At 40.9% G+C, this 27,962-nt stretch overlaps 1 protein-coding gene across 3 annotated transcripts in view; it reads right to left on the bottom strand.

Moving 5' to 3' along the window:
* Window positions 1-27,110, bottom strand: part of SEC23B (SEC23 homolog B, COPII coat complex component) — a 51,509-nt gene extending 24,399 nt beyond the window's left edge. Inside the window, exons 1-14 of one of the 3 annotated variants that reach the window (XM_053890461.1) lie at window positions 26,698-27,110; window positions 23,611-23,845; window positions 22,175-22,232; window positions 17,738-17,824; window positions 16,138-16,374; window positions 15,948-16,033; window positions 14,586-14,730; window positions 14,030-14,188; window positions 13,550-13,665; window positions 10,392-10,515; window positions 9,008-9,088; window positions 4,073-4,162; window positions 3,052-3,158; window positions 1,467-1,620 (exon numbers count right to left, since the gene is read on the bottom strand). In XM_053890461.1, the coding sequence (XP_053746436.1) occupies window positions 1,467-1,620; window positions 3,052-3,158; window positions 4,073-4,162; window positions 9,008-9,088; window positions 10,392-10,515; window positions 13,550-13,665; window positions 14,030-14,188; window positions 14,586-14,730; window positions 15,948-16,033; window positions 16,138-16,374; window positions 17,738-17,824; window positions 22,175-22,232; window positions 23,611-23,831 (1,665 nt within the window). In that variant the 5' untranslated portion in view covers window positions 23,832-23,845; window positions 26,698-27,110. The remainder of the gene's footprint in view (window positions 1-1,466; window positions 1,621-3,051; window positions 3,159-4,072; window positions 4,163-9,007; window positions 9,089-10,391; window positions 10,516-13,549; window positions 13,666-14,029; window positions 14,189-14,585; window positions 14,731-15,947; window positions 16,034-16,137; window positions 16,375-17,737; window positions 17,825-22,174; window positions 22,233-23,610; window positions 23,846-26,697) is intronic. The other 2 variants (XM_019462416.2, XM_019462415.2) reach the window with 2 other exon arrangements.
* Window positions 27,111-27,962: the final 852 nt, after the last annotated feature.

Raw genomic sequence — 27,962 nt, 5'->3', positions numbered from 1 at the left:
TACCAACTTACTGCTTTGTAGCTCCAAATTTACTCTTGCCTGTTGTGAAAAGGGCTTGGGCCCTTTGAATATTTTTCCTGTGCCAGTTGTCATGATGTTAAGCTGTCAGTAGAGTGTGCTGGAGGCAAGGATGTTTCAGGGTTCCAGGATGCTCACTCAGCCGGAGTGCCTGTGGCTTCCCCAGTGCTGAGCTCTTGGAGCCAGCAGCTACCTCTGTATACCCCGTGTGCCTCTGGTGAGACACTTCCTTATGAAGAGTTTTCCTTGGCACCCCAAGGGTAGACTTTCATCATCCAATTCCAGAGGGTGAATTTCTGTCAAGCTCCTCTGCCATGACACTAGGGCAACTTCCTTGCCAAGAGAGACTCAGTGAGCCAAGGCTGTGCCCTCCCACCTAGATCAGCCCTGGGAAGTAGAGGGTCCTTCCTTGGGGGATCTACCTGAGCCTAGAAGAAATGGCTGCTACACATTTGCTCTTCCTATATTCTTTAGACTGCTCTTTGCTTCTTACTACTAGCCAATCCCTCATTATTCAAAGCCTCTGTCGTGAGTCTTTTTTTAATTTTCTTCTATTGTTTGCTCATCAATGAAACTCATTTAAGTTTTATTTATTTATTTTGAGAGAGAGAGAGAGAAAGAGAGAGAGAGAGAGAGCAGGGGAGGGGCAGAGAGAGAGGGAGAGAGAGAATCCCAAGCAGGCTCTGCGCTGTCAGCAAAGAGCCCAATGTGGGGCTTGAACCCATGAACCATGAGATCATGACCTGAGCTGAAATCAAGAGTACATCACTTAACAAACTGAGCCACCCAGGTGCCCCAATCTTTTTTTTTTTTTTTTTTTTTTTTTTTTAAGAGAGAGAGTGAGTGTGCATATGCACGAGCAGGGGAAGGGCAGAGAGAGAGGGAGACAGAGACTCTCAAACAGGCTCCACGTGCTGTGTGGAGCCTGATGTGGGAATCAGTCTCATGACCCTGAGATCATGACCTCAGCCAAAATCAAGGATTGGACACTCAACTGACTGAGCTACCCAGGTGCCCTGTGACAGTAATTTTTAAGTAAAACTTTCCCTGCTTAAATTACTGTGTGATTTATCCTGATTAGACCCAGAACAACACATGAGGCATTTCTACATTCAATGGGCCACAGACACCTACTGCTGAAAAATATCACCCACACCTGGAGGGAAAAAATAGAACTACAGCTTCCACAGGGACTCCTCTAAATCAACTCTTTGGGTACACAGATTTGCATCTTTCGCCAAATGTCCTGTGCATGCATGTCATTCCTTCCCAACTATAATGTAAGCCCTTGAGGGGAAAAGGTACTTGTAAATGTGTTTGGCTTAAGGTAAGCAACAGAAAATTCTTGTTGACTAACTGTATGAAATGACAGGTTTAAGCATCAGCTTTCTTTTCTCAATGTAGAGCAGAGACTAAGACTGAACCTGGTGCCACGGTGCCCAACTTACCAGTCGAATGAGCTGTCGGTCTAGCCACCGGAGCACATCAGGCCCTTCCTCTGACTCTGCACGGAACACCCCCAGCCGAGCCATCAAGACTGCTGCAGCCTCCTGGTCAAATGCTGCTTCTATGTGCCTGAGCTGGCTTTGTGCATCTGCCCAACTGACAATTCCAGAATTAGTGCCATGCTTATATTCAGGAGAGACCAGAAAGCCAGCTTTCCGTTAAGATAAAGAAACCTAAGTCCTGTTACTTCATCTAAGGCAACATAGATTAGAACTCAGTAAGGAATCACAGGAGTTTTACATACATTCTCATTTGCCCTCATGTGATCTCTGAAGGATGTAAGTGCAGAGGAAAAATTACGCAGAACTTCCCAATGTGCCATAAGTTATCATGAAAGTAGATACCCAAAAGGTGCCTAAGTCTCCAGTTCCTTACTCTAGGTCAATCTTGCAAAAATCTATATGTTTACAAATATACAAGATGACTTTCCAGCATCATACCCATGGTAGAAAGAATTAGCATGTATACAAAAGTTTTCTAAACAAATAAAGACATTATGAACAAAACTGAAAGACAATAGACAGACCAGGAACAGATATGAACAACAAACAATAATCATATCCAGAATACATAGAGTCCCTGTAAATTAATGAACAAGAAAAAGAAACAGGTTTTACAAAATGGGCAAAGGCTATCACAAAAGAAATATATATGGCCAGTAAACATCAAAAGTGCTCAACCCATTAATAAACATGTGAAAAATTAATAAATATGTATTTTAAAATACATATAAAAGTGGCAAACTGCTCTATATTAGCATGTTAGAGATCAATAATATTAATTATTAATGAGAATACAGGACTCTCCTTAGAGTATTAGGGAGAATACAAATTAACTTCTTAGGACAGTTTTACAGGATACAAAATTCTACTTCTATGAAGGGGCTGGAAAGAAATACTCATATACACAAAGACCTAAACCCATGAATGCAGCACTGTTGGAAGGAAGGTAGGACCTGAAATTCCTTGAAGAGAGGAGTGGTACATCCCATTCAAACCATGCAATGCTGTGCAGCCATTACAACCAGTGAGGAGGTCATATGTGTTGACGTGGAAGACGTCCTTGATACATTATTGAGAAAAGTTTGTAAGTATACTAATATAAGAAGCCATCTGTCCATATAATACACACACACGACACAACTGCACAGAAACGGGACTGTGAAGATAAATACCGGTGTAGTAATAGCATTTCACCTCTGGGGAGAGTGGGCAGAGACCCATTCTTTATACAGTTATGAGCTGCTTGAATCTTTTACAAGGAGGATGTATTTACGGGTCATTAAATGAAAATTAATTTTTAATGAATTTATTCCTACTGAAAGAGGATTCTTCTAGGCAAGTGTCTGCAGGCCTAACTAGGTTAGCCCGCAATATCTCTTCCTCCTCCTCCTTCTCTAATCAAATGAGTCTGTGAGACTGGTGAGAACCATTCAATGGAACTATTAAGATAAACTAACAGATGTTAAATGATCTCTTCAAAAGAAAAGCACTGGTGGTTCCACAGAAAGGAAACCAGGATGCTCACTTTCGGGCAATGGTGGTCACGCGGATGCGCCTCTGGGTGCTGGAGTGTTGATACTGAGTGACAAACTGGATGGCGCCTCTGCCTCCTTGGGGGATCGGGGCGTTGTGCTGCAGATGATAGGCCACACACCTGGTTACTGTTACAGGCATGACTCAAACACACATGGTCACAGAGCCCACTGTGCTCTTCCTAAAACAACTAACACAGTGGTGACAGTAAGGTTCTCGACGCACTCTGAACGGTACATTTAAAATCTGGGCATGTCACTGTACACAGCTTTTACCTCAAAAAAAAAAAAAAAAAAAAAAAAAAAAAACCAAATTCAAGTAAATATTAAACTCAAGTTACTGATATGCATGCTGAAGTGTTTAGGGATGAAAGACACGACAGGAATTTGTCTCAAAGCAAAGTAAAATAAGGTAAAACGGGAACTATAGAACTATAGAATCTAAGTGGTGGGTGAGGATACCTGTAATTGTACAGGTATTCACTCTGCAATTCTTTTCATTTTTCTGTACATTTGAATTTTTCTAAATAAAATAATGGGGAAAAACTGACATACTCAAAAATTCACCAACATTATGATGGCTGGTAAAAGCTATTCCCCTTCTGATGAACTTATCAGTTCAACAATTTAAGTGATGAAAGCAATCTGCTGTCTGACTCTGACCAAACCCTGAAAGGAAAAAAAGGGTCGTGCCAGACAGATGTCAGGCAAACACAAGCCCAAAGAAACATCAGTCTTCAGAGAAAGAAGCTAGAGGCCACCAGTCTGTAATAAATCAGAACACACAGGGATTCCTAGGTGGCTCAGTCAGCTAAGTGTCCAACTCAATTACAGCTTAGGTCATGATCTCACAGTTGGTGAGATCAAGCCCCATGTTGGGCTCTGTGCTGACAGTGCAGAGCATGCTTGGGATTCCTCTCTCTCTGCCCCCCCCCCCACATACTCTCTCAAAATAAATAAACCAGAAAACACAACACCAAGAGACATGAATACTCATGAAGAAATCCAACTCACTTGATTGACTACTTCAAAGTAGATGCCAAGTGTAGATGTGGGATCCATGCCACAGATTTTCCACTGACTCGTGCCACCAACACCAAGCTCCTGGGGTAAGAAGAGGAATTAAAAATAAAAACAAAAAGCTACTCCTGTGGTTAACTGCTGATGACAAATACGGACTCTAAGAATGGTAGGCTACTTGAAAGATTTCATTCCAAATGAAAATTTAAATTTAACTAAAAAAAAGTACAATAATAAGCCAGAATAAAGTTTAAGATTTATTACAGGCCTCTAAAATTAAGCTTTTTATATTAGAACTTGGACCAATTTCCATTATATCACCAAGATAGCTCTTTCTCCCTCTACACACACACACACACACACACACACACACACACACACACACACACACACACACACAGAGTATGTAACACTGAAGTTAGCTGAAAGAAGCCACAGTTAGAATTATCTTGAAAGTTAGCTCAAAAATTTCACCATTATTATTAGAACAAGAAATAGTTACAGGATATTAACTATTAATTATTAATTTTGAATCCAGTTCCTTTATGCAAAAACTACATATAAATCTTTGTAAGAGAATTTAGATTTTAGTGGTATGAAGCCTGCTTTTTATTGACTAGCTGAAGGACTCCCAATGATAAATGAAGTTCACTGAAATGTGAAGAGTGTTGCTGTTTTAATCAGGACATCTACAAGAAAAGGCTGCAGGTGTCAAAAATACCTAGAATTGTCAACCAAGATCACTAGATTCTGCAACATACATTCTTATCATTCAGTAAATATATGTTTTAACATACTTCATCAAAATGCAGAATAGTAGATGCCAAGTTTTTTTTTTTTTTTAAGTTTATTTATGAGAGAGAGAGAACAAGCAGGAGAGGGGCAGAGAGAGAGGAAGAGAGAGAATCCCAAGCAGGCTCTGTGCTGTTGGTACAGAGCCTGACGTGGGGCTTGATCCCTCATGACCTGAGCCAAAATCAAAAGTTGGACACTTAACCATGTGAGCCACCCAGGCACCCCAGAATACTGTGCTTTTTAGGAAGTAACATGAGTATGCATCGAGAGGGTCATATTTCTTTTGTATGACTCTGAATTGTACACTGCACCCAGATGGTACACTGTTAGGTAAGTAGAGCCGATACCACTGTGGCCTCTACAAAGCTATGCCAGGAGTCTTTGTACCTGGCCAAAGAACCAGCAATCTCAGGAAAGAGACAGTCAGAGGGTGAAGGGAACATTCTTAGGTGAAATCACAGAGCAGTTCTAAGGTAGAGAGAAGAGAGGGCTCTGTTTCATCAGTATTTCCAAAGCAAGCTGGTGAGATGGATGGATTTGTACATGTCACCTTCCCTTTTAGTGGCCTTTTCTAATAGAAGCAGGGAATATCTGTTGGAAAGTGAAGGGCCACACCGAGGGAATATGGCAAAGAAGCAAAAGAAGATTGCATGCCTCCCTTTCTTGGCTTGCTAATCCTTTCTCCCGAATCTTCCCATACCACAACTCAAGTTTTAATATGTGAAACTTAAAGTTTCAATTCGAGGGATTCAGAGTATGCCATTGCAAAATACACCACTCTGACATAAGGGTTATTTTAAGCTGAAGGTAGTTTGAAAAAACAGACATAAGAAAACTCTCTGCCCTCCACCTACTAAGGGCAGGATGATTATCAATCATCAAAGACAACTCTAGATGCTTATCAGCCCAGAGAGGGCATAAGACGAATCTATACAAGAAACATGCTAAGACCAACCCTCCTTCTCTTCCATTAGCTCCCTCCATCTATCTACCTTCCACACTGTGCTAGCCCTAGAGGCTCAAAGTGCCTTTCCTGTATCTTATCACTTTTCTACAGATTTACTGTTCTTTTGTTAAGATACCACATAATCCCAAATTCTAACCATCCCTTTGATTTACTCCCTACTGAGTACATACATGCAATGTGTTTACGTGTAATGTGTGCGTTAATTTATTCTATTATGAAACCTGTCCTTTGCCAGTCTTGTTTGCAGGGCCCAAGCCAATGAAATCAAGATGGGTAGACAAAAAGAAAATCTTCCCTCTTCTATCAGCACCAATGCCTGAGTGGGCCACAAACCCTCCAGAGCCCCAGAAGTACATTTTCTCACTAATACACAAATTCCGTATGTAAGCATTTACCTTGCATTTGCCAGAGTAAGTATGAAGATAAAATTAGGAAATCACTATTTGATAATCTCCAATGAAACATAATGATTCAAGTAAGGATAATCAATGGATGTTAAAACCATTAGGTAAAAGGCTGTTGGCAAGCAAGATATTCACATTTTGCCACAATCTCGTTCAACAGATTTACTGCTAACGACTAAAAGGAAATGTGCCCTTATAACAGAAAGATGTGGGGCAGTCATCACCTTCACCACACTGTGTAACTCAGCACCACTAACACAGAAGACCAGACAGAAGTGGTTCTTGAAGAAACACGCATGAGGTATAAGATTACCCAGGAACTGTGGTGGACAAAATGGTCTAACCTGAATCTAATCACTAATCTTTCACTTTACAGAAAATACAGAGAGGACAGAAACCAGTTCACGGCCACCACAAGGAAACAATCAAATACACTGAGAATGTGTGGTACTCTATTGCAGAAGAGATGGGCACTTGGCACTGTCTCTTCAACAAATCGATGTCATCAAACAAGCAAAAAAACCTCAAAGAACAGAAAGACCATTCCAGACTTAAAAAGACTAAGGATACATAATGCTAGATGCAATACTGGTTAGCGTGTGGAAGAAACAGCTATGAAGGGCATTTAGGGAAAAATTAGGGAAAGAATATGACTAAATACAGCTGATATTAGCAAATTATCATTTTCTTAGGTTTGATATGTCATGGTAGGAGAACATCCTTAATTTTAGAAGATACACACCAAAAGAGTAAGTGTCATGACACCTGCAACTTGTTTTTAAAGGTTCTGAAGAAGTAGGATAAAGTAAATATGGCCAATAGATAATAATCAGATAGACAAAGCAAATATTGCAAAAATAGAGGACAGAATTAAGACAAAATGTTAACAATTACTGACTGTAAATGGTGGGTATACAGGACTCTTTCCCACTTCCCTAAGCTTCTCTGTATGTTGAATTCTATCTCCCCCTCTTTGCATCCTCCACCCCCTTCCCAAAACCTCATCGTTGAATTCCTACCGGTTCCTAGAACAGCTAATAAGCTTCCACTGATTCATAAAATTATCTTCTAAGGAGATTTTAAGTCTATGGAAAATATTTTGGAACAGGGTAACCTTCCAAAGCCCTCCCAGGAATTAGGGGTATAAGTCCTTTCATACACTGGGATAATGAGTGACTCCTCAGATGGGCTTTAGGGCAGCAACCTGCCTCGCCCAGGGGATTATAGGAATATTCTCTCAAATCACCTTGCCTCCGGCAACTTCAACAAAACATTAACCAAAGTAGTCAGTAAGCATTATATTAAGCAAAAATAAGTCTGTCAGAGAAAGACAAATACCATATGATTTCACTCATTGGTGGAATTTAGAAAACAAACTGAAGGTTGATGGAGGGAGGTGGGCAGGGGATGGGCTAAATGGGCGATGGGCATTAAGGAGGGCACTTGCTGTGATGAACACCGAGTGTTGTGTTAAGTGATGAATCACTAAATTCTACTCTTGAAACCAATAGTACATTGTATGTTAACTAACTAGAATTTAAGTAAAAACTTGAAACAAAAAACAAAAAAAAAACAAAACCAAAGTAGTCACTAAATGAATATTCACTGATGATGAAGATAAAAGTGAGGATGTAAGGGGCACCTGGGTGGCTCAGTCGGTTAAGCATCAGACTTTGGCTCAGGTCATGATCTTGCAATTTGTGGGTTCAAGTCCTGCACCGGGCTCCATGCTGACAGCTCAGAGCCTGGAACCTGCTTTGGATTCTGTGTCTCCCTCTCTCTCTGCCCCTCCCCTGCTCATGCTCTGTCTCTCTCAAAAATAAATGTTAAAAAAAAAAAAAAATGAGGATGAGAAAGATGAAATCTATGTGGGCTTCCATTGTGCCAGGGGCTGTTCTGCACGTTTGACCTGAACTTACTCATTTAGCCCTCCCAACAGGTACTATTACTATCTCCACTTCCTAGATAAAGACGTTAAATCCCAGAGTGATTAAGTACCTTGTCCAGGCCATAAGATAGCAGGGGTAAATGTGCACCCTTGTATCCACATCTGGCTCTACAGAGTCCAGCGTGTCCTCATTGAAGAGGACATCAAAGGAAGGACGTAACTATGACAATCCCAGCCCAGAACCACTCTGGAGGGGCCTCACTGCACCCAACGGTCTGTCTCCTAGCAGCTAAAGTATAAGCAGAGGAAGTGAGCCACCAGCAAAGCCACCTCACCATCTAGTGGGTTAACTTAAGTTTGTTCACATATTCTCAAAATGTGTTACCCAAAGAACATACCTGTCTGCATGTACAACAGTGTCATTCATGCCCAACCAACTCAAGATGGTCTCTGAGAAGTGAGACAAAGGTATCACCTCTAAGGCAACACACAAAGCTTTATCCCTGAAGGCTTCAGCTGAATGCCTGCCTTGCTACACAGAATACCTTGTGGCTCATTGTCACAGAGACCCAAACAAGGACAGTGGGGTTAGGGGAACCTAGGCTCTAGCTCCTCCATATCAGTTCTGACCCAGAGAACAAGATACTTGACCTCTCGAGCCTCAGTTTTCTCCTCTCTGACCCTTTAGATAGATGGAAGGACAGACAGAAAAGACACCACCTCTCAGAGTTGTGGTCATCAGTAAAGAATTGGCCCTTCTCCCCTCACCACAGACACAGACACATCCCAACAAGTGACATAAGGTCGCCCCACTGACATTTCTAATGAATTAAATCCTGGGGCAGAGGGGGTGAGAACAATGGAGTTTTCCTTACATTTTCTGACACACATGGTCCTTTCACATTCAGAGACACACAAGGACCAATGGCTCCTGCAACTTTCAGCTCCCGAGAGGTCTAAAATGGAAATACAAGACAGCATAAAGTTAAAATTCATTGAGAGCCATCCTCTCACGAAAGACACAGCTAAAACTTACAGGAAAAATATGGTAGCATTATCATTCCAGTGAGAAGAAATCCTACGTGGATTATTCTCTTACAAACTTTTCTGTGACCACTGTAATCGGATAAAAACGAATAAAATCCTCCTTTAGAAACTGCATTAACTTTGTTCCAAAGATGATGCAGCATTTTGAACTTTTTCACCTTTGAAATTATTGTACACATAGAAGAAAATAATTCCACCAAAAATACATTTCTTTCCAATCCCAAGTACTTAGCCGTAATTATTTATAATCTGTGATCAGTGGATATACTGTTGTATGTTGCTTTAAAAATGCTTAATTCAAGGGGCACCTGGGTGGCTTAGTTGGTTGAGCATCTGACTTTAGCTCTGGTCATGATCTCACAGTTTGTGAGTTCGAGCCCCGTGTCAGGCTCTGTGCTGACAGCTCGGAGCCTGGAGCCTGCTTCGGATTCTGTGTCTGCTTCTCTCTCTGCCCCTCCCCTGCTTGTGCTCTGTCTCTCTCTGTCTCTCAAAAATAAATGTAAAAAATAAATAAATAAGCAAATAAATAAATAAAGTGCTTAATTCATGAACTCCAACATAACTACATGGCCAACATACTTAGATTTTTAAATCTCAATTCATTAAAGTCTACCTCTCTTCAGCTCAAAAAAAAAAAAAACAAAAACCTCAAACATTTGAGATTATTTAAAGTTTATCTCTAATTCTCAAAGTAATAATCCCAATTGTATCACGTAGCAGCCCCTTCTAATGTTTTCTCAACAACTCAGAATGAAGTGTGTAGGGTTTTCAGTCCCTACAAGAAAAAGAAGGACCCAAACTCCCACTACTGCACTATTTCCAAGCGCTCTGGTTAGTCTGCAGACAGCCACTAAATATAAATATGGCTTTGTGAATGTGGTGGCCCATACCAACGGCCAGGGGGTGCTCAACACCACGTGGCAGCCTCTGTGCTCAGCCTGCCGCCACTTCTCAGGCCTGCTGTCCTAGAGCAGGACCAAGCAGAGCCTGCAGGGGAATCAGACACCTCTTTGCATAAAACAGTAGTAAATATACAGGTCACCCTCAAGAAGCACAGTAATAGAATCAATATACCTTGTTCAACTATTTTGCTGGGAACCTTTTAATTTACTTTTTGATGTCTGTGTCCAGCAAGGTGAGGCTTCTACAAATCTGACTACTAAATAAGTAACAACACTCTTCTTCCGTTAAAATTTTAGAAAGTTATCATACCTTCACTTCCAAAGTAGCACCAAACGCCATGCGAAAATCTCCATTGAAATCTTTAGTAAAAATTCTCTGGAAAGTCTGCTTGAAGAGAGAGGTGTTGAAAGAGTCTCCCATCACCATGTGGCCTCTAGGAAAGAAAGAAGAAAGTGAACATTTAGGATGACTGAAAGCCACTCAGATGCTTCCACGGTGTTCACAAACAGTAATTTAAAGAAAGAAAAAAACCCCATGTCTGTGAAGGTGCTACTAACTTAAATGGGAAACAGCAAGTTCAATTTATACTTAGGAAAGACACTATTTTCAAAATATCAAAGATAGGACTCCTTAGAACAGTTCTAAATCTGTCCCACAGAGGTGGTCACACAAATCTACAGATGATACAACCTCATACTATACACCCCCACATGTTACAAAAATGAGTGCCTGTACAAACTCAAAGTCCAAGCAGACTCTATGATATAGTTCATTCTATCACACAATGTCAATCCCTGGTTGTGATACTGTGCTATATTTCTATTAAGACACAACCACTGGAGTTGCTAAATGGAAGAGCATGGACAGACCTCTCTGTAATATTTTTGCAATTTCTTATGAATCCGTAATTATTTCAAAAGAAGAAGAAAACAGAAGAACCCTTCACTGGTAAACCCACAGGTTTAATGGGTCATCTACTGAGGAAATGTGTCCAGCTCCCCTCATTTACTCTCCTCTGACAGGGGAAATACCCAGGCTGCAGGAAATCCTTTTCAGGTTAATTCACTGCCTCAAAACATTGAATCTTTGTCTGTATGTAAATTATCTCTAGTGTATGAATACCTATATGTATCCCTTCTTGAAGTTAGAGGAAAATACTATTCAAAATTTCAGCAGTTCATGTATTTGGGCAGATAAGCACCACCTGATGCCAAGTTATGCATCTAGTCATTGATCACCCAATAGGATTTCAGAATTGAGCAGGACACAAGATCATCTGGTCCAGCTATCTCAGAGTGCCTGACCCCTCCAGGAACAGAGATGGCTCTTTGGCCCTATACAGTCCACCCTTCTCACCCTCCTTAGCCATGGGATCCATGGTTTCCTGAGAAAAAAAAAAAAAAGGCTACATTTCCCAGCCTGCCTTGCATGTGGCTGTGTAACTCAGCTTTGTTTGTTGGAGGTAGCCTTTGTGATTTGTGGAGGGCCTTCTCATGGGAAGACACATATCTTCCTTGGACCCCTCCTCCTTCCTGCTGCTATAACACAGCAAGAGCCCGGTTACCATCCTAAACCTCAGGTAGCACAGAAAGGTGGTGGAACAGCACAGGAAGGGCCTCAGCCCCAAGGATAATGAAACTAATATCCCAGCCCTGGCTGCCTATTTCCAGTGTCTACTTCTGTTGCACTCACACAAACCTAATCCTGACTCACACAACCCTGCCAGGTTATTATTACCCCTATTAGACTTAAACTCCTCCAGCATAGGAGGCCACACCCTCCACAGGTAGTCCATTCCAGGCACGGACAGTACTGACCGTTAATACGGTCTGTCTTCATACTGGCTCAAATTGTATTTCCCAGCAGCTTCCAACACTGGTTCTAGTTTTCCCCTTTGGTCACACATGTAACAAACAAATCTGATACCCTCTCCGCAGGAGAGGCAGTCGATTGTTCAATATAGATCTTATGCCCCATCTGTCTTCAGTGGTATCTTTTCTAGATCCTTTAATCGCTCTCATTATGACACATTATGACTCATTATGACACAGTACTCTCCGCCACTCTTACTGCTCATCTTTGAACTGCCCCAGCTCATCTGTACATCCCTTTTAAACTGAAAATGCTCAGATTGTCTCTGAAGACAATCAATTCCTGTAACACAGCCTACCTACCTTGCCTTTGCTGGAAGTCCTCCCAAATGGTTGGCTCACCTTGAGCCACAACTAAAACCTCTGAGACTAATGTCACTGCTAACATGTTTCCCTGATACCATATTTGTGTAAGAGGTTATACGACCTAAACACCAAGTCATTCAGGAATCAAGGACCTCGCTGAGAATCTGATGGAAGTGATGGTCCCTCTCCACTGGAGACACACGCGCGCGCGCGTACACACACACACACAGGCGTATGAACTCGGGATGGTCACAGTAAAGCTTTTCGATGGATGTTCTAAGATAAGAGCTCTTGGAGGATACCAGTAGGAATTCATCCTACTAAATGCAGTTCACTGGTATAGCTATGTCAGTGTCATTTGGGACCTGGTCACCTAACAAATCTGCTGCTCTCTGGGACAGCTTCGGTGATGAGTTCAACCTTCTACGTGCCCCTTCTTTGCTCAGTGAAGACCAGCAGCATTGCTGGGAGCTTGTTAGAAATGCAGAATCTCAGAAACACGCCACAGGTCTATGCCCGTACTTCTCAAACTGCTCTGAGCAAATCACCTGGAAACTTATTCAAATGCAGGTTTTGATACAAAAGGTCTAGGGTATGGCTCAAGATATTACATTTCTTGCAAGCTCTCATGTGAGGCTGATACTGCCTGTGCTCAGCCACACTTTGAGCACTAAGGGTCCACACCGTGGTTCTTAAACCCTGCTTCACATTAGAAACACCCAGGAGAGTTTAAGAAATGCTGATGCCTGGGTCATACCCCATGCTAATTAAATCAGAATTTCTGAGGGACAAGACTCAAAGCAAGAGTAGTTTTTAAAGTTCCCAGGAGATTCTAGCATGCAGCCAGCTTCAGATCATTGGTGCACATGAGCAGTTCTCAGGCTTTCTGTGCACCAGAGTCCCCTGGTAAACGTGTAAAAGCTGACTATTGGGCTGCAGCCTCATAGTCTGATTCAGGAAATCTGGGGTGAGACCTGAGGAAGTGCACTTCTACTCAGTCCCCGGGAGCCCTGAAGGTTGCTGGCGAGGCCCTATCACGCTCTGAGAACTATGCTCTACACCATGACCGGTTCACACAATACAGACATAGGCTCTAAGCATGCCCCACCACGCACCCTCAGGCTGAGCATGTGCTCCGTGTCCATCATGCTCCTTGCCACTGATACCACAGCCTGGAGCTTTCTGAAAGCTTATTTAAGTCAGCCACGCACATCCTATAGTTCCACCACTCATTTCTCTTTCCTTAAAACACACATACTTGCTTTTCCCAGGTATTTGTTGTCAACATACCCAGTAAGATTTGCACAACACTTCATCTCCAGAAGTCCTGTCTGATCAAGGGCACAAGCGTAAATATCAATGCAGTGACCATTTGTAGCAGTTCGGTTGGCAAGCATCTCGTAGTGCTGTGAAGAGAGAAAAATTATGTTTAGGAAAGAGCAATGTTATTCACTAGGTATGCCTTACTATACCAAAGGGATGTAACCGAACTTAGGAATATGGAGATAGTTTTCTTTATGATATCCAAATTAAATCAAACATACAGTTTTCAATCTCAAAACACGTTTAGCAGTTTTAACACCACCCACTCTAAGTAAGGACTCAGAACTGGGGCAATAATTTAACAACAGCCAGTATCTGGGAAGTCATCTCATCAAGATCAACTTGCTGACCACAAAGCATGGTCTCAGCAAAGCAGCTGTCACTCCAGAGCAACCTAGATCCAGCACCAGGATACCAGAATTACAGCCTGTGTTCAAGAGCACCTACCTTGGTCGCCTTTTTCATGAAACGTGCATTATCTTTCTCAATATCATGCCAGGAACGAATAGGAACCTTTAGTTCATCTCCAACTACCATGCCGGGCCCTTGGGTGGGGGGACCTCCAGTAAACAACATAATCCTGGCTCCCGTGTTTGGAAAAGTGCCCTAAAACAGTAAATGGCAATATTTTAGAAACATACCGCCCACCCCAAGTATGCTTCCATTTCTCTAAAGAATACTCCAAACAGTTCTCATCAGCTGTTCTGAACACTGTTGACAGTACAAAATAACACAGATGATAATGCACAGAAGCAGCCTTGTGTTTTCCAGCCTAAGGGCTTCATACACTTTTTTTTAATTCACTGTGAGCACCTGCCATTGCCCTAATGGCCTCGTGTTTCTCATGCAAACTTCTGATATTTTCAAATCATCACGGGGTTCCTTCATTGTGGATAGTAATAACAACTGAAGTGCTTTCTAAGTCAGTTGACTCAGGTCACAAATGATTTTCAAACAAGGCTAGCAAACACAACTTGAGGTGCCCTGGTAAATTCTGAGTTACCTCCAACAGGCCAACGGCAATGGACAAAGCAACACCAGTGGATCGCAAAGGTCTCTTCCCCTGAGTCACAGGCCATGGGTCCCTCTGCAGCTCCCCAAGGAGATCAGTGAGGTTCATGTCAATCTTGTGAATGGGCTGCAGAAATCTGCATGATTTTCAATGGACACATTAATCCTGGTTTAATAAGTACTCTGGTTTTTAGCTCTAGGTGACACACAGTCACAGCTCTGCAAAATAATTACAGTAGAAAAAACTTACAATTTTATTTCTTCAAAGCAATTTTAGCCAGGGAAACAATTTAAAACTGAATACAGAGCAATTTATATATATGTGTGTGTGTGTGTATATATATATATGTGTGTATATGTGTGTGTGTGTGTGTGTGTGTGTGTGTGTGTGTATGTATGTATAGTATGGGAAAAAATGATTTTAAATATCAGTTTTAATTACATTTTAAGCAGCAAAGAAATCCTAAAGACAGGTCTAATGTGAATTCAATCCATGCACAGTTCATGTACATGGACCACCTTCATCATTCTAAAGATCTACTTTATTTAAGTGTATTTATTTATTTTGAGAGAAAGAGAGAAATTATGTACACACAAGCAAGGGAGAAGCAGAGAGACAGGGACACAGAGAATCCCAAGCAGGTTCCATGCTGTCAGTGCAGAGCCCAACATGGGGCTCGATCCCATGAACCATTATTAGATCATGACCTGAGCTGAAATCGACAGTCGGATGCTCAACTGACTGAGCCACCCAGGTGGCCCTAAAGATCCACTTTAAAGTGATTCTCAAGTGTTTCTCTTGAGCCTTCAGAGTAAACACAGAGAAGCACTGGTTTCTTACCACAGTAAGTGGCTGTCCCCAGAATGTCAGACAATGAATTTTATCATGTTTGCTGACTGTTGCCGGCCATAGGCAGCCCAGGGAGTCAATGGGCTGAGGAAAATAAGTGCCTGGTCCTAGGTTTGCTTGAGGACACCCCACAGAAACCTGTTGTTTTATTTAAGGCTCAAAAAAGACAATAGCCATGCATAAGAGGAGGGGAAGGCTCGAGTACAGTGGTCTCAAAACCTTTGTGACGATACAACACTAAGAGGAAAAACATTCTGAACAAATCTACCACACACACACGTGGGTGTATATATGTATGTGTAACTACACAATTTAGTTATTAGTTTCAAATATATACTAACATGTTATACAAGTCATTAAACATTAAATACTGGTTAGGCTTAATCATTTTTTTTTTGTCTAAAAACAAGAAAACAGAAGTTCTAACATTTTTCTTCCCTCCCTTCAGTGGAATGCCCAGCACGCCCACTACTGTGTGTGCAACATTCTATGTTGGTAGCTCACCTGCTTGAAACGAAAGGGTGCTCCTGTGGTTGACCAGGTCTTGCTTGCTGCATAGGCATGGCAGGCTTGGTAAGGCCCAGCATATCCTACAAAAACCAAAAGGACTCATTTCCCACAACACTAGATTGAATAACCAACTACTTTTTAAGAAATCTCCTTGCTCCTGCTTGTGTACAAACAAGGCACAAACCTGTATTTGCTTTGCGGTTAAATCCTTGGTCCCTCGGAAGACATAACTTTTGGAGATTCCTTCACAGCTGAGCTCGTGAACCTGCACCATCCTCCCAAACGTGATCAAACCCACCAGAGCATCTGGAGGAAGGAGACTCAGGGACATCTGCAGGGATTCTTTGAGTGCTTGAAGGTCATCTTCTTCCAGGCACGTGTCAACCACATAGAGGAAGATCAGAGGGGATGGAGCACCTCTCTTTACGCAAAGAAACACAGTGTGATGATCAGTATACAAACAGACATAATCAGCTCTTTTCAAAGCAGATCAGGTATGTAAGTAATAAGTCTCGTCTATATTTACTGTCAGGAAATATGGACATCTAACTAACTTCTACTCACTCCGTTAAATGACAGGTTCTATTAAAACAAACTAAATGTAAAAACTATTTGTATCCAACGATTTATTCTACATATTTTCAAATGTTTTATTCTTAAGAGAGCACAAGTAGGGGAGGGGCAGAGAGAGGGGGACAGAAGATCTCAAGTGGGCCCGACGCGGGGCCCGAATGCACAAACCGTAAGATCATGACCTGAGCCAAAGTCAGACAGTTAACCGACTGAGCCACCCTGGTAACCCTCTACATTTCTGAATGCCTTCCATGTGCCAGACACTGTTCCAGGTCCTGGGATATATCAGTGAACCAAAAGAACAAAGATCTTTGCCTACCTTAAGGAGCTGATTTTCTGGATGGAAAGAGTAGGGGGATGCCAGGAGTAGAGGTAGGGGGCAGGTTCCAGTATTACATAAGAGATCAGGGAAGCCTCAATAAGAAAGTAACATTAGAGCAAAAACCCAGAGGAGAGGGAAGGAGCAATACAGACATAGGAGAAAGAGAATTCCAGCCTAGAGCAAAGGCCCACAGGCAGGAGCATTCCTGGCATGTCCAAAGAAAGTCATGAGACCCATGTGGCTAAACGAGGACACTAAAACAAGTTGAGGTCTGAGTGATAATACAGAGCTAGTCCACAAAGAGTTTTGAAGACTCTCTCTCACTCAGGGTAAAAGGGAGTCATTTTCACCATTGGAGGTTTCCGAACACAGAAACAACATGACATGTTTTTAAAGAGTTACTCTGGCTTTTGGGTTAAGAATAAACTGTAAGTGGGAAAGGGTGAAATTAGGGAGAAGGGTTAAGAGACTGCCCAGTAATTCAAGCAAGAGGCGATGGCTGGCCCAGGAAAAAAGTGGGGGAGAAAGAAGTGGTTGGACTGTGGATAGATTCTGAATATAGACCCAATGGGATTTCCTCGTGGATTGGATATGGAATGTACAAGAAAGACAAGTCAAGGATGAACCTAAAGTTTTTAAGCTTGACTACAAGATGGAGTAACCTTAACAGAGCTGGAGAAAGCTATGGGGGACAGGTGCTGAACACAACCAGTGACCCCTTTTCTAGCCTTCTATCAAGATTGTAAGTAATGCCAATGAGTGCACACACACCATGACCAAGTGTTTAGGATCCATCTGCCCTCATAGTTTTAAATTGTCCAGGGACACAGAAGACGAAGAGAAACTCAATATTTAACACCATTCATTAAATACGCAACAGAGAAGTTACCTGTATCACATACTCAATTGTAGAAAACTGGGGCATCAATTCAGCAGGCTGATTCACCTCAGATATGCCTGTATAAGCAGGAGGAAACTGAAGAGAAGGAAACAAAGCAACGTTTTATTAGGGCGAAAGATATTTATGTTATACCTCTTATTTTCCATATATAAAAAATAGGTAATGTCCATGAATTAATTCTGAAAGCATAGAACACAGACCATGTAACTAAAAATACAAAAATCAAAATTTTAAATCGAAACCCTGCCTTACATTTATATCCCATTGTAACTTTCTAAAATGTAGTTTGAGGGTATGTTGTAACTTTGAGATGATTAAAAAATGCACCAGTAAAAAACATTTTTTAAGCACTGCCTTGCAAATTAAGGGCAGAGACTTCAGCTGTCTCATCAATAATTTATGTGGGAGGCCGTGCTTTACCAGCTGGCAGTGCCCTTGCAGCCCCCTGTGTTCTCCAAGGCCAGAACCCAGGAGTGTGACTGAGCTTCTCTCTTCAAATCCCTTTGGAAAGTGACTGGTGAACTAAGCAGGAGATGGGAGTCAGGAACGCTGAATACTGATATACTGTCCACGAGTAGTTCAAGACATATTGGCCTGGGACTCTAGTCTCCAGGCAAAATGCCTTTGAGAGAAGTGCCACTGGAAATAGAAATGAACCCTCAAGCAACTTGCTAAGGACCACCCTAGAGCTTCCTCTTCATTTTCCCCATCTTTCTTTTCATGATGTCTTACAACATGAAGCTTCCACCACTGCCCTTTGGAGAGTCAAACCTCTGTTTTTAAGCTTTGGAAAGACAAACCGTTCGCTCCACATTTCAAAGAGGACAGAGAACTTGGAGAGAGTTCAGAGAAGAGGGATCCAAATGATAGAAGCGATAGAATGTTGATATGTGTAGAGTACGGTTCTACAGAAAAGGAAGGTAAAAGATGGCAGCCATATGAAACAGAAATGGTAAATGAAACTGTAAGGAAATATGTAAGGAAACTGTAAAACCATCTTTCTTCAAAGTTAGAAATCATAATATGGGAAACAGACTTAAATTAGGAACATTTTCATTTATACAGGAAAATATCTGATGAACCATGAAAGTTAAAAAATAGTTTTAACCAACAACAAAACAAAAAGAAGCTACAGAACAGCAATTCTTATAAACAAGAGGAGCCCTATGCAAATGAGGCATTAAAGAGCTGTAATTGGAACTGAAAAAAAAATTTATGTGGATGACTAATTCTTTTACTTGGGTTTATTATTTTAGCTGTTATCAATAAAGTAATACATGTTCATTGTAGAAAACCTGGCAAATACAAGAAAATATAAGAAAACAGGAAAAGGAGCACTTGGCTGGCTCAATTGGAAGAGCACGTAATTCCTGATCTTGGGATCAAGAGTTCAAGCCCCAAGTTGGGTGTAGAGATTACTAAAAAAAATAAACTTAAAAAGAAAAAAAAGAAAACAGGAAGAAAAAACTCTTTATGTTCCTACCAACTAGAGACAGCTAGTCAACATGTAGGCATATTTCCTTCCAGACTTTTTCTACTTCCGCACAGATGAGCTCATCCTGTATATACAATTTTGCAAACTGTTCTTTATGCTTGACATTGTATCACAGGCATTTTGTCTTTAAATTGATGTTTTAGATCAATTAGATTGATGTCTTACCTAATGTTTTTTATTGTGGTAAAACATGTATAACTTTTGCCATGTTAATCTTTGTTCAGTGTACAGTTCAGTGGTCTTAAGTATTCATCACCACCATCCACCTCCAGAACTCAATTTTTTTTCCAATGGATGACAGAAGTTTAATATCAGAGAGCAGAGATTTACAAACACAGTGACTGAAATTGTATATTTATTTTCACATGAGAGTACCTTCCTGTCATCTACCTAATATTACTTCTTTTTCAGTGTAACTTAACTCTAAAAATCATTCACTATCATGTGTCCTGAACCTGTAAGGGTGTAATAATCCCAAGTGAAAATCTGAAAATTGTGTTCAATGAAAATATCCTTTTAGAGAACAGAATACCATTTAAACAAACAAACAAACAAACAAAAACAACAAAATAATGACAGATGACACAAACATATGGGAAGATGTACAATCTTCATGAATGGGAAGAGTTAGTATTAATAAAAAATATATACTACCAGAGGAACATAGAGATACAATGGACTCCCTATCAAAATGCTAACAGCATTTTTCACAAAAGTTGAATGAAGAATCCTAGTATTTGAATGGAACCACAAACAAATCCAAATAGAAAGCAATTTTGAAAAGAAAAAAAGAAAACAGAACAAAGCTGGTGGCATCATAATTTCAGATTTCAAGGTATACTACAAAGAAAAAATACAAAACATCATGGTATTGGCACAGTTACATAGATCAATGAAACTGAATAAAGACCCACACTTACATGGTCAATATATTTACACCATTAGAAAATTAAACAGGTATATGCAAAAGAAAGAACCTGGATCATTTCTTAATGATATATAAAAATAAAAGCAAACTGTATTAAAGACCTAAATGTGAGACCTGAAACCATATATTTATTTTTTTATTTTTTATTTAATTTCCAGTTAGTTTACATACAGTAAAATATAATTTCATATACATCATATAGTGATTCGACATTTCCATACATCACACAGTAATCATTACAAGTTCACTCCTTAATCCCCATCACCTTTTTATTACATTCTGCACTAACCGCCCTCTTGGTAATGATCAGTTTGTTATCAATACTTAAGTGTCTGTGTTTTGATTTGCCTCTTTCTCTTTTTTGTCATTTTCCTCATTGGTTTTCTTTCTTAAACTCCACGTATGAGTGAAATCACATATTTGTCTCTTTCTCCCTGACTTATTTCACTGCCTCATACCCTCTAGCTCAGTCACTTGACTTTGCTAATAGCAAGAATCCGTTGTTGTTGTTGTTTTTGTTTTGTTTTTTTGGCATAGTAATATTCCATTATATATATATATATATATATATATATATATATTCATTTCTTTGTCCATTCATTGGTCAATGGACACTTAAGCTGCTTGAAAATTTGGCTATTGTAGATAATGCAGCTATAAATATCTGGGTGCACGTATTCCTCTGAAATACTATTTTTGTGTCCTTTGGGTAAATACCTAGTAATACAATCGCTGAGTCTTAGGGTACTAATATTTTTAAGTTTTTGAAGAAACTCCATACTGTTTCCCAGAGTGGCTGTACCAGTTTGCATTCCTAAGAACTCAATTTTTTTATTTTGCAAAACTGAAACTCTGAACTTATAAACATTTCCTCATTATCTCCTCCCCTGGATGTCCTGATATTAATCCCTTACAAGATTTATGACTAGCAAATATTTTGTGGACTACATTTTTACTCTGCTGACATTGTCTTTTGATGCCTTAGAATTTTCACTATAACTGTATTAAACATGGACCTCAATTCTGAATGCCTTTAAGAGTTGCACATACTCCTGAATCTCTCATGGAGGTGAATTTTGAATGGTACCTGCTCATAATTCCCAAGCCTATAGTTAGTACACTGATTGGTCTATTTATCACTTACTGTGATATCTCACTTACTGTGAGATGTATCAAAAAATGAGATTATTAACTGCAATTATGATTAAATATGTGAATAAATAAATGCATGTTATTAATATCTTAAGAGGTACTAAACCACTATATGCTATACTGGAAATAATTAAATTTTTCTAACAGCTTTATTGAGATATATTATATATACCATAAAATTCACTCTTTTAAATGTATAATTTGATGATGTTTTAAAAACATTTATTTAGATAGAGAGTGTGTGCATGAGCAGGGGAGGGGCAGAGAGAGAGGGAGAGACAGAATCCCAAGCAGGCTCCACGCTGTCAGCACAGAGCCTGGTGTGGGACTCGAACTCACAAACCATGAGATCATGACCTAAGCTGAGATCAAGAGTTGGACATTTAATCAACAGCCACCAGGTGCCCCAGTAGTTTTAAAATTTTTAAATCAAGAAATGCTCAACATTTCATTCAGGGTACTTGGACCCTGAAAGTTATAAAGATCAAAAAGTGAAAATTCAGTAGTGTACACACTATGCAATTAGAATAAACTGAAGTCAAATGAAATATACACGACATATCTGTTTTCTTAGGATAACATATTCACTGCCTACAGAGGACATCAAAAATGGGAATTTTATGTCCCCTCCAGAGCAAATGATAAAAACCCACATAATGAAACTGAGTCATCGTTCAACAGAAAAATCACATATGTTCAGTGTTCAATTATGCTTAACAAAAGCTATTGCCTTGAGGTCAGCAGAAATTGATGACTACCCAGACAGACACAAATTCAACCTTACTTAATTTTTTTCAGAGTAATTCAACTAAAATGAAACACAGAAAAACACTTAAAAAAATTCACATACCTGATTTCTTTGGAAACAGAAATTACAGGCCCAAAGTTTTGCTCGATAATCAACCTGACTGTGAGAAAGATAAATATTATAGCTAGGTACCATTTTCATTTGTAATGTGGAAAGCATTCAAATGTAATCTTTAAGTTTAGTAAATCTCATAGATATGTTTCAGATATCATTCTGAGCATGAATGGATGGAGGGATGTAAAATGTCTACTGCAGTTAAGAGTTATGGCTGTTAAATACACCAAAAATTTCCTTCAAACAGCAGCACTGAAGAATTAGTAAATCTTTTTTTCTCTTTTCTAATTCCCTTGACAATACTTAAAATGTCATGATTTTATATAAGTTACAGGTTATTCCCTTTTGTCCTGTTCTTAACATAATCTGTGAGATTTTTCTAGCACTTTTATTGTTAAGATACGTGAAACCACTAAATGTCAATACTAAATTTCACACATGGAAACACTTGCCTGACTTTCACCTCACCTACCTCACTTGAAGAAAGGTTGGGAGGCATGCTTCCTAGAACTGGTTAAAGATAATGCTTTGGTTAGTTTTTTCTCCCTTTCTGCACTTAGAAAATTAATAAGCAATGGCTACCTCTTTGAAAGAAGAGTAACAGCATCTTATGAATGGGTGTAATAAGTAAAAGTAAGGGGAATGAAGTAAAAAATGTTCCTTCATATGAGTGTTGTTTTTCCCTCATATAAAAGTCTTATTACCTTTTAGACAATATTTCTGATACTCTTCACCTGTTTAAAGATTCTTTCAAATAATGCCCACATTTCAGGAAAATATCATAGGTCATGATCTCAGGTACAAAACATTACACTTAACCATCATTAAGAGTTATAATTTCTTCCACCTATTACTTCCTGCCATATAGCATCACCATACCAGGTAAGTATGAGAAAACCGTCAAAAGCTTTCTGATTTTTTTGGGAAAACGCTTCGAAAGGTACCAATATAATCTATGGTTAAACCAAAAACAAATAGAAATAAGAAAAAAAAGTGAATTCCAATCCTTTCCCTTGACTTCTACCTCATTCCTGTAAGTTCCAATTTTATCTCAAATATTAGGCCAGCAAGACTCAGACTTCTTCAAGCATTCTTTTTTAAATATATATATATATTTTAATTGTATGTAAATCCTAGTTAACATATAGTATAAGAATGGTTTCGGTAGTAGAATTTAGTGATTCATCACTTACATATAAATAACACCCAGTGCCCATCACGAGTGCCCTCCTAAATGCCCATCCCTATTTAGCCCATTCCCCCACCCTAGACTTCTACAAGCATTCATAACCTCAGAATCTCACCATCTACTACTAATCCCAAATTTGATGATTTGCCCAAATTGAATCACTTTTATGAGAATCACATAAAAATCATAATATACTGCATTCTTCCTTTTTACTAGTTTTAAAAAGAATTCATACCAAAGTGGATTGAGAATGGCTTTGCAAGTCGGCCGGCTGCAGAGCACAGGTTCATATTGTACGGGAGGCAGGTCTGGACGTTCTTTCAAAGGAGTGAGGAGACAAGCCAGGGGAACAACCATTCTTGTAGCCTCGAGGCGGCTGGAAGGCCACACATTCCAACTAAAGCGCACACCATCTCTTTCTTCATTCTGCTGAATGAACTCCAAATATGTTGCCATAGTCTGAAAAGAAACTATAGATGAGGCTTTTTAATTTTATGTGAATTTCTCAACTAAACTTCAAAAAAGAAGATGGTCACCCAACAATGTTCTTTAAACACTTAGTCTGGGTGGCTCAGTCAGCTAAGCGGCCAACTTTGGCTCAGGTCATGATCTCACGGTTTGTGAGCTCCAGCCCCGCGTTGGGCTCTGCGCTAACAGCTCGGAGCCTGGAGGCTGCTTCAGATTCTGTGTCTCCCTCTCTCTCTGTTCCTCCCCTGCTCGCACTCTGTCTCTCTCTCAAAAATAAATAAAGATTAAAAAAAAATTAAACACTTAGTCTAGAAGAACTGGTCACTGTAGGATGACAACATCTCCCTTCCCTTTGACTCCCAAAGCCAATTAACTTCACAGTTCTCTTTGCCTACTATTCCTTTCTCAACTCTCCTCTCTAGCACTTAAATAAATGAAAACATGTGGGGGGTTTACAATCATTTGATCATTTCCAAGCTGCAAGTAGTTGAATAATACTAATGTAAACCTCCTCATAGATCATGCAACATCTCAACCAAGCCAGTTCTAATTCCCCTTCCCCAAGAGTCAGTCTCAAGCCTTGTTTCAGCACCAAGCTACCTTCCTCCCTGATCCCCTCCCTTCCTTGCTTTATTAAAGCAAACACTGCATTAAATTCTACTTTCCAAGTGATCTTGTTTTTGTGCCCTTTCCCCTCCTCTGTTACCTGGGGAGACAAGAACTGGATGCTGACGTTGTGAGTCCAATTTGTAATGAGAACCACCACCAGTTCCTAGCAAAAATATTTCTACTTGGGATCACCAAAATTATAATGCCAAATTTGCTATCGTGCTGAGCGAGTCCTTCACCAGGACCTTTTCACCAGGGTTGCTTATGTTCGTGCCTCGAAAAATTCTGGTTGATAAAATAACCATTTAGACTAAGCTTTTCAAACCCAGACAATGCCAACTCCATTGAGTGTTTCATACACCCTATTTGCATTCTAAAGTCTAGGCTAAGGCTAACACATATCTCAGCCACCTAGGGTTCACGGGAACAAGACCCTCAAGAAAAAGGGAAAAACAGGCAAATTAAAGAATCTATGTTATTAGTGGCCTCTAGTGCTCACTTCCTGAGGTGCTGAATAATAAGTGTCTCCAATAATAAGTGTTATTATGAGAAGTGTCATACTGTAAATAATACGGACTAAGGGAATGATTTTTTGAGGGTGGGGGGCAAAGGGTGGGAGAGAGAGAGAATCTTTTTTTTAAATGTTTATTACTTATTTTAAATTTTTTTTTCAACATTTTTTTTTTTTTATTTATTTTTGGGACAGAGAGAGACAGAGCATGAACGGGGGAGGGGCAGAGAGAGAGGGAGACACAGAATCGGAAACAGGCTCCAGGCTCCGAGCCATCAGCCCAGAGCCTGACGCGGGGCTCGAACTCACGGACCGCGCGGACCGCGAGATCGTGACCTGGCTGAAGTCGGACGCTTAACCGACTGCGCCACCCAGGCGCCCCTATTACTTATTTTAGAGAGAGAGATTGAGAGAGCTCCTGCAGGAGGAGGGCAGAGAGAGAGAGGGAGACAGAGGATCCAAAGGGGGCTCTGCACTGACAGCAGAGAGCCCAATGCAGGGGGCTTGAACTCACAAACCAGGAGATCATTAACCCGAGCCAAAGTCGGATGCTTAACCAATTAAGCCACCCAGGTGCCGCAAGAGAGAGAGAATCTTAAGCAGGCTCCATGACACGGGCTCAATCTCACCACTGTGAGACCACAACCTGAGCTGAAATCAAGAGTTGAATGCTTAACCGACGTAGCCACCCAGGGAATGATTTTATGCGGCTAGAAAAGCAAATGAAGGAATTAGCCCACTACACACAACCCAGACCACAAAAATTCTAAATGTTTGCTCCAACTGACACTCTAAGGCATCTACTTGTTATTTCTGACAAAGGCGGGAAACTGAAGCACCCTTTACATAGGAGGCCCTTCTGCAGCTACGAAGTGGCAAAGGGATAACTCAGGTGGGAATAAACGCAAGTTCTAATATCACAATTCTCCACAAGTACCTCAGCAGGTTTCATTCACTGACTGGTACCCACTCAAAACATTAATGAAAGATACTGACTCCATCCAATGTCCCCAGGCAGCTACATATTAAAACCTGCTCTTTCCGTTTCCCACTGTCTCTTCCCGTCGCCTCTTCTAGAACATGGATTCTTAAATCTGGGCACAAAACCAACGGGGCACTTCAGAGCGTCAATAAATCTTCTGAAGCTGTATGCAAAATTGTGTGCATGAGCGAATGTGCATTTTTCTAGGACGGTCGATCTTTGACTCACATCATATTCTCACAGGGGAGGAGTTTCTGAAAAGGCTAATAGATGAATGGATGAGTTAATGAATGAATGAAAAGAACTTTAAAGGTTCTGTAGAAGTGTCTGCCAAAAATACACACACGCCAAAAACTGAATCGGTCATTCCATCAAATCATAACTTTTCAGGACACGGTAGCCAAGTTTAAGCACAGTTTAATGCTTCAAGCGTAGTCCGTAGCCCCGGATCCTAGTTCCAGCTGTCACGAGGCAGAAGTCATTCATCCCATTTCAGGTTACTCCACTCTAAAAAGAAACCTGAATCCTTCCGCACCCCGCGATTCCTAGAGTTCCCGAGCCAGAAGCCGGCCGGCCGCACCGCCTGACCAGGAACGCGTCACTCTTCAGCAGACCCCTGGGTCACTGAGTCCCTAAATTCCTCTGCCCGCCAAGCCGCCGAGAAGAGGCTTCGCCCCAGGAGCAACCCATTCGGTCCCTACAGAGACTCCAGTCCGTGCCCTCGGCTCCCCATCACCTGCGCTCCCACTCACCTGGCAGGAGCAGTTCACCTGGCCGCGTCCGCACCCACAGCTGCTAGAGCCCCGCTCCGGCTCCCACCGCCAAGTCCAGCTCAGCTCTCAGACGACTGGTCAGCGACCCTGTGCGTCACGCCACAGCGCCGTCCTCTGGCCAATCAAAGAGGGCCTCCCCCGGCGGAGAAGCGGAAGCAAGACTCTCAGTGAAGCCACGCCGCCATCTTGGAATGGGGCAAGCCGGTTGTTCTCAGGCCACAAAACCACCGCTCCTCAGACCCTACGTTCCTCCACGTTCACCCCTAAACGTTTGTGCTTCAGAAAACTCAGGTGCCTGCGCGACTGTTTCCTAGGTGCAGCCGGCACGCCTCAGGGATTCGCCCTGATCCAACATGACTTCCGCCCGCCCAACTGGGAAGTCCCTCTCATCGCCTTAGCTACCGGGAAGCGAGAATGATGACGTGTGGCACCGGAAAAAGGAGAGGCGGAGGAAACTGAAGCTTGCCGGGAAAAGGTGTCAGCGTGGAAAGGGGCGGGGCGGAGGGAGCGTGGGTCCGCACACTACCTTTGGGAATTCAGCACGCCTAGCAATACTTCATTATGTTACTGCTCGCTATGTTGACTTCGCGTTCTCTTCGGGGATTGACACTAGCGCACAGTTACTCTCTGCGTGTCTAGCTCTGTCCTCCATCTACGAGAAGGTGAATAATTGGGAGTGGTCATATTCACGCATCCTGGGAGACTAACCAAACTCCTAAGTATATAGAACACAACTTTCTACAGCCACTACAGCCTTTATATACCTTTTTCTAAGTGACAAAAATGAGCACGTTTATTAATCTGACTCCGAGATACAGCCTGTCTATAGTATATTTTTTAAAAGAAGCAAAGCTATATAAACTTAAAATGATGCTTAGAATATATCTAGACATTCAAGAATTACCATTAATTAGCTCAACTTAGTACAAAATTTTCGGCTACTTACAGAACACAAACTAGTTTTAGGTCAATATATTATGAAACATACTCTTAATATAAAAAGTCTGTCAATTAATGATTCATTTTTGTTGAACAAATTTACGGTTTTCATGTTCCTAAACCATGTCAGAATAACATTAGGTTTTACATCATTAAGTGAATAAAATTAGGCAGTTTGCATTAATCTCTCAGTAAGGAAGCAAACTCAATTAAAATAAATACACATTTGTATTATAGTTTACCCCGAGAAAAGACATAGCTGTGTGGTTTTTGTTTTTTTTTTTTAACCAAACGTTAAAAGAATA

The sequence above is a fragment of the Panthera pardus genome, unplaced genomic scaffold, assembly GCF_024362965.1.
Source record: "Panthera pardus isolate Hobbes unplaced genomic scaffold, ASM2436296v1 HiC_scaffold_25, whole genome shotgun sequence".
Classification (NCBI taxonomy): Eukaryota; Metazoa; Chordata; class Mammalia; order Carnivora; family Felidae; genus Panthera; species Panthera pardus.
Note: the sequence above shows the minus strand (reverse complement) of the source record. Positions and strands in the feature narration are given on the sequence as shown.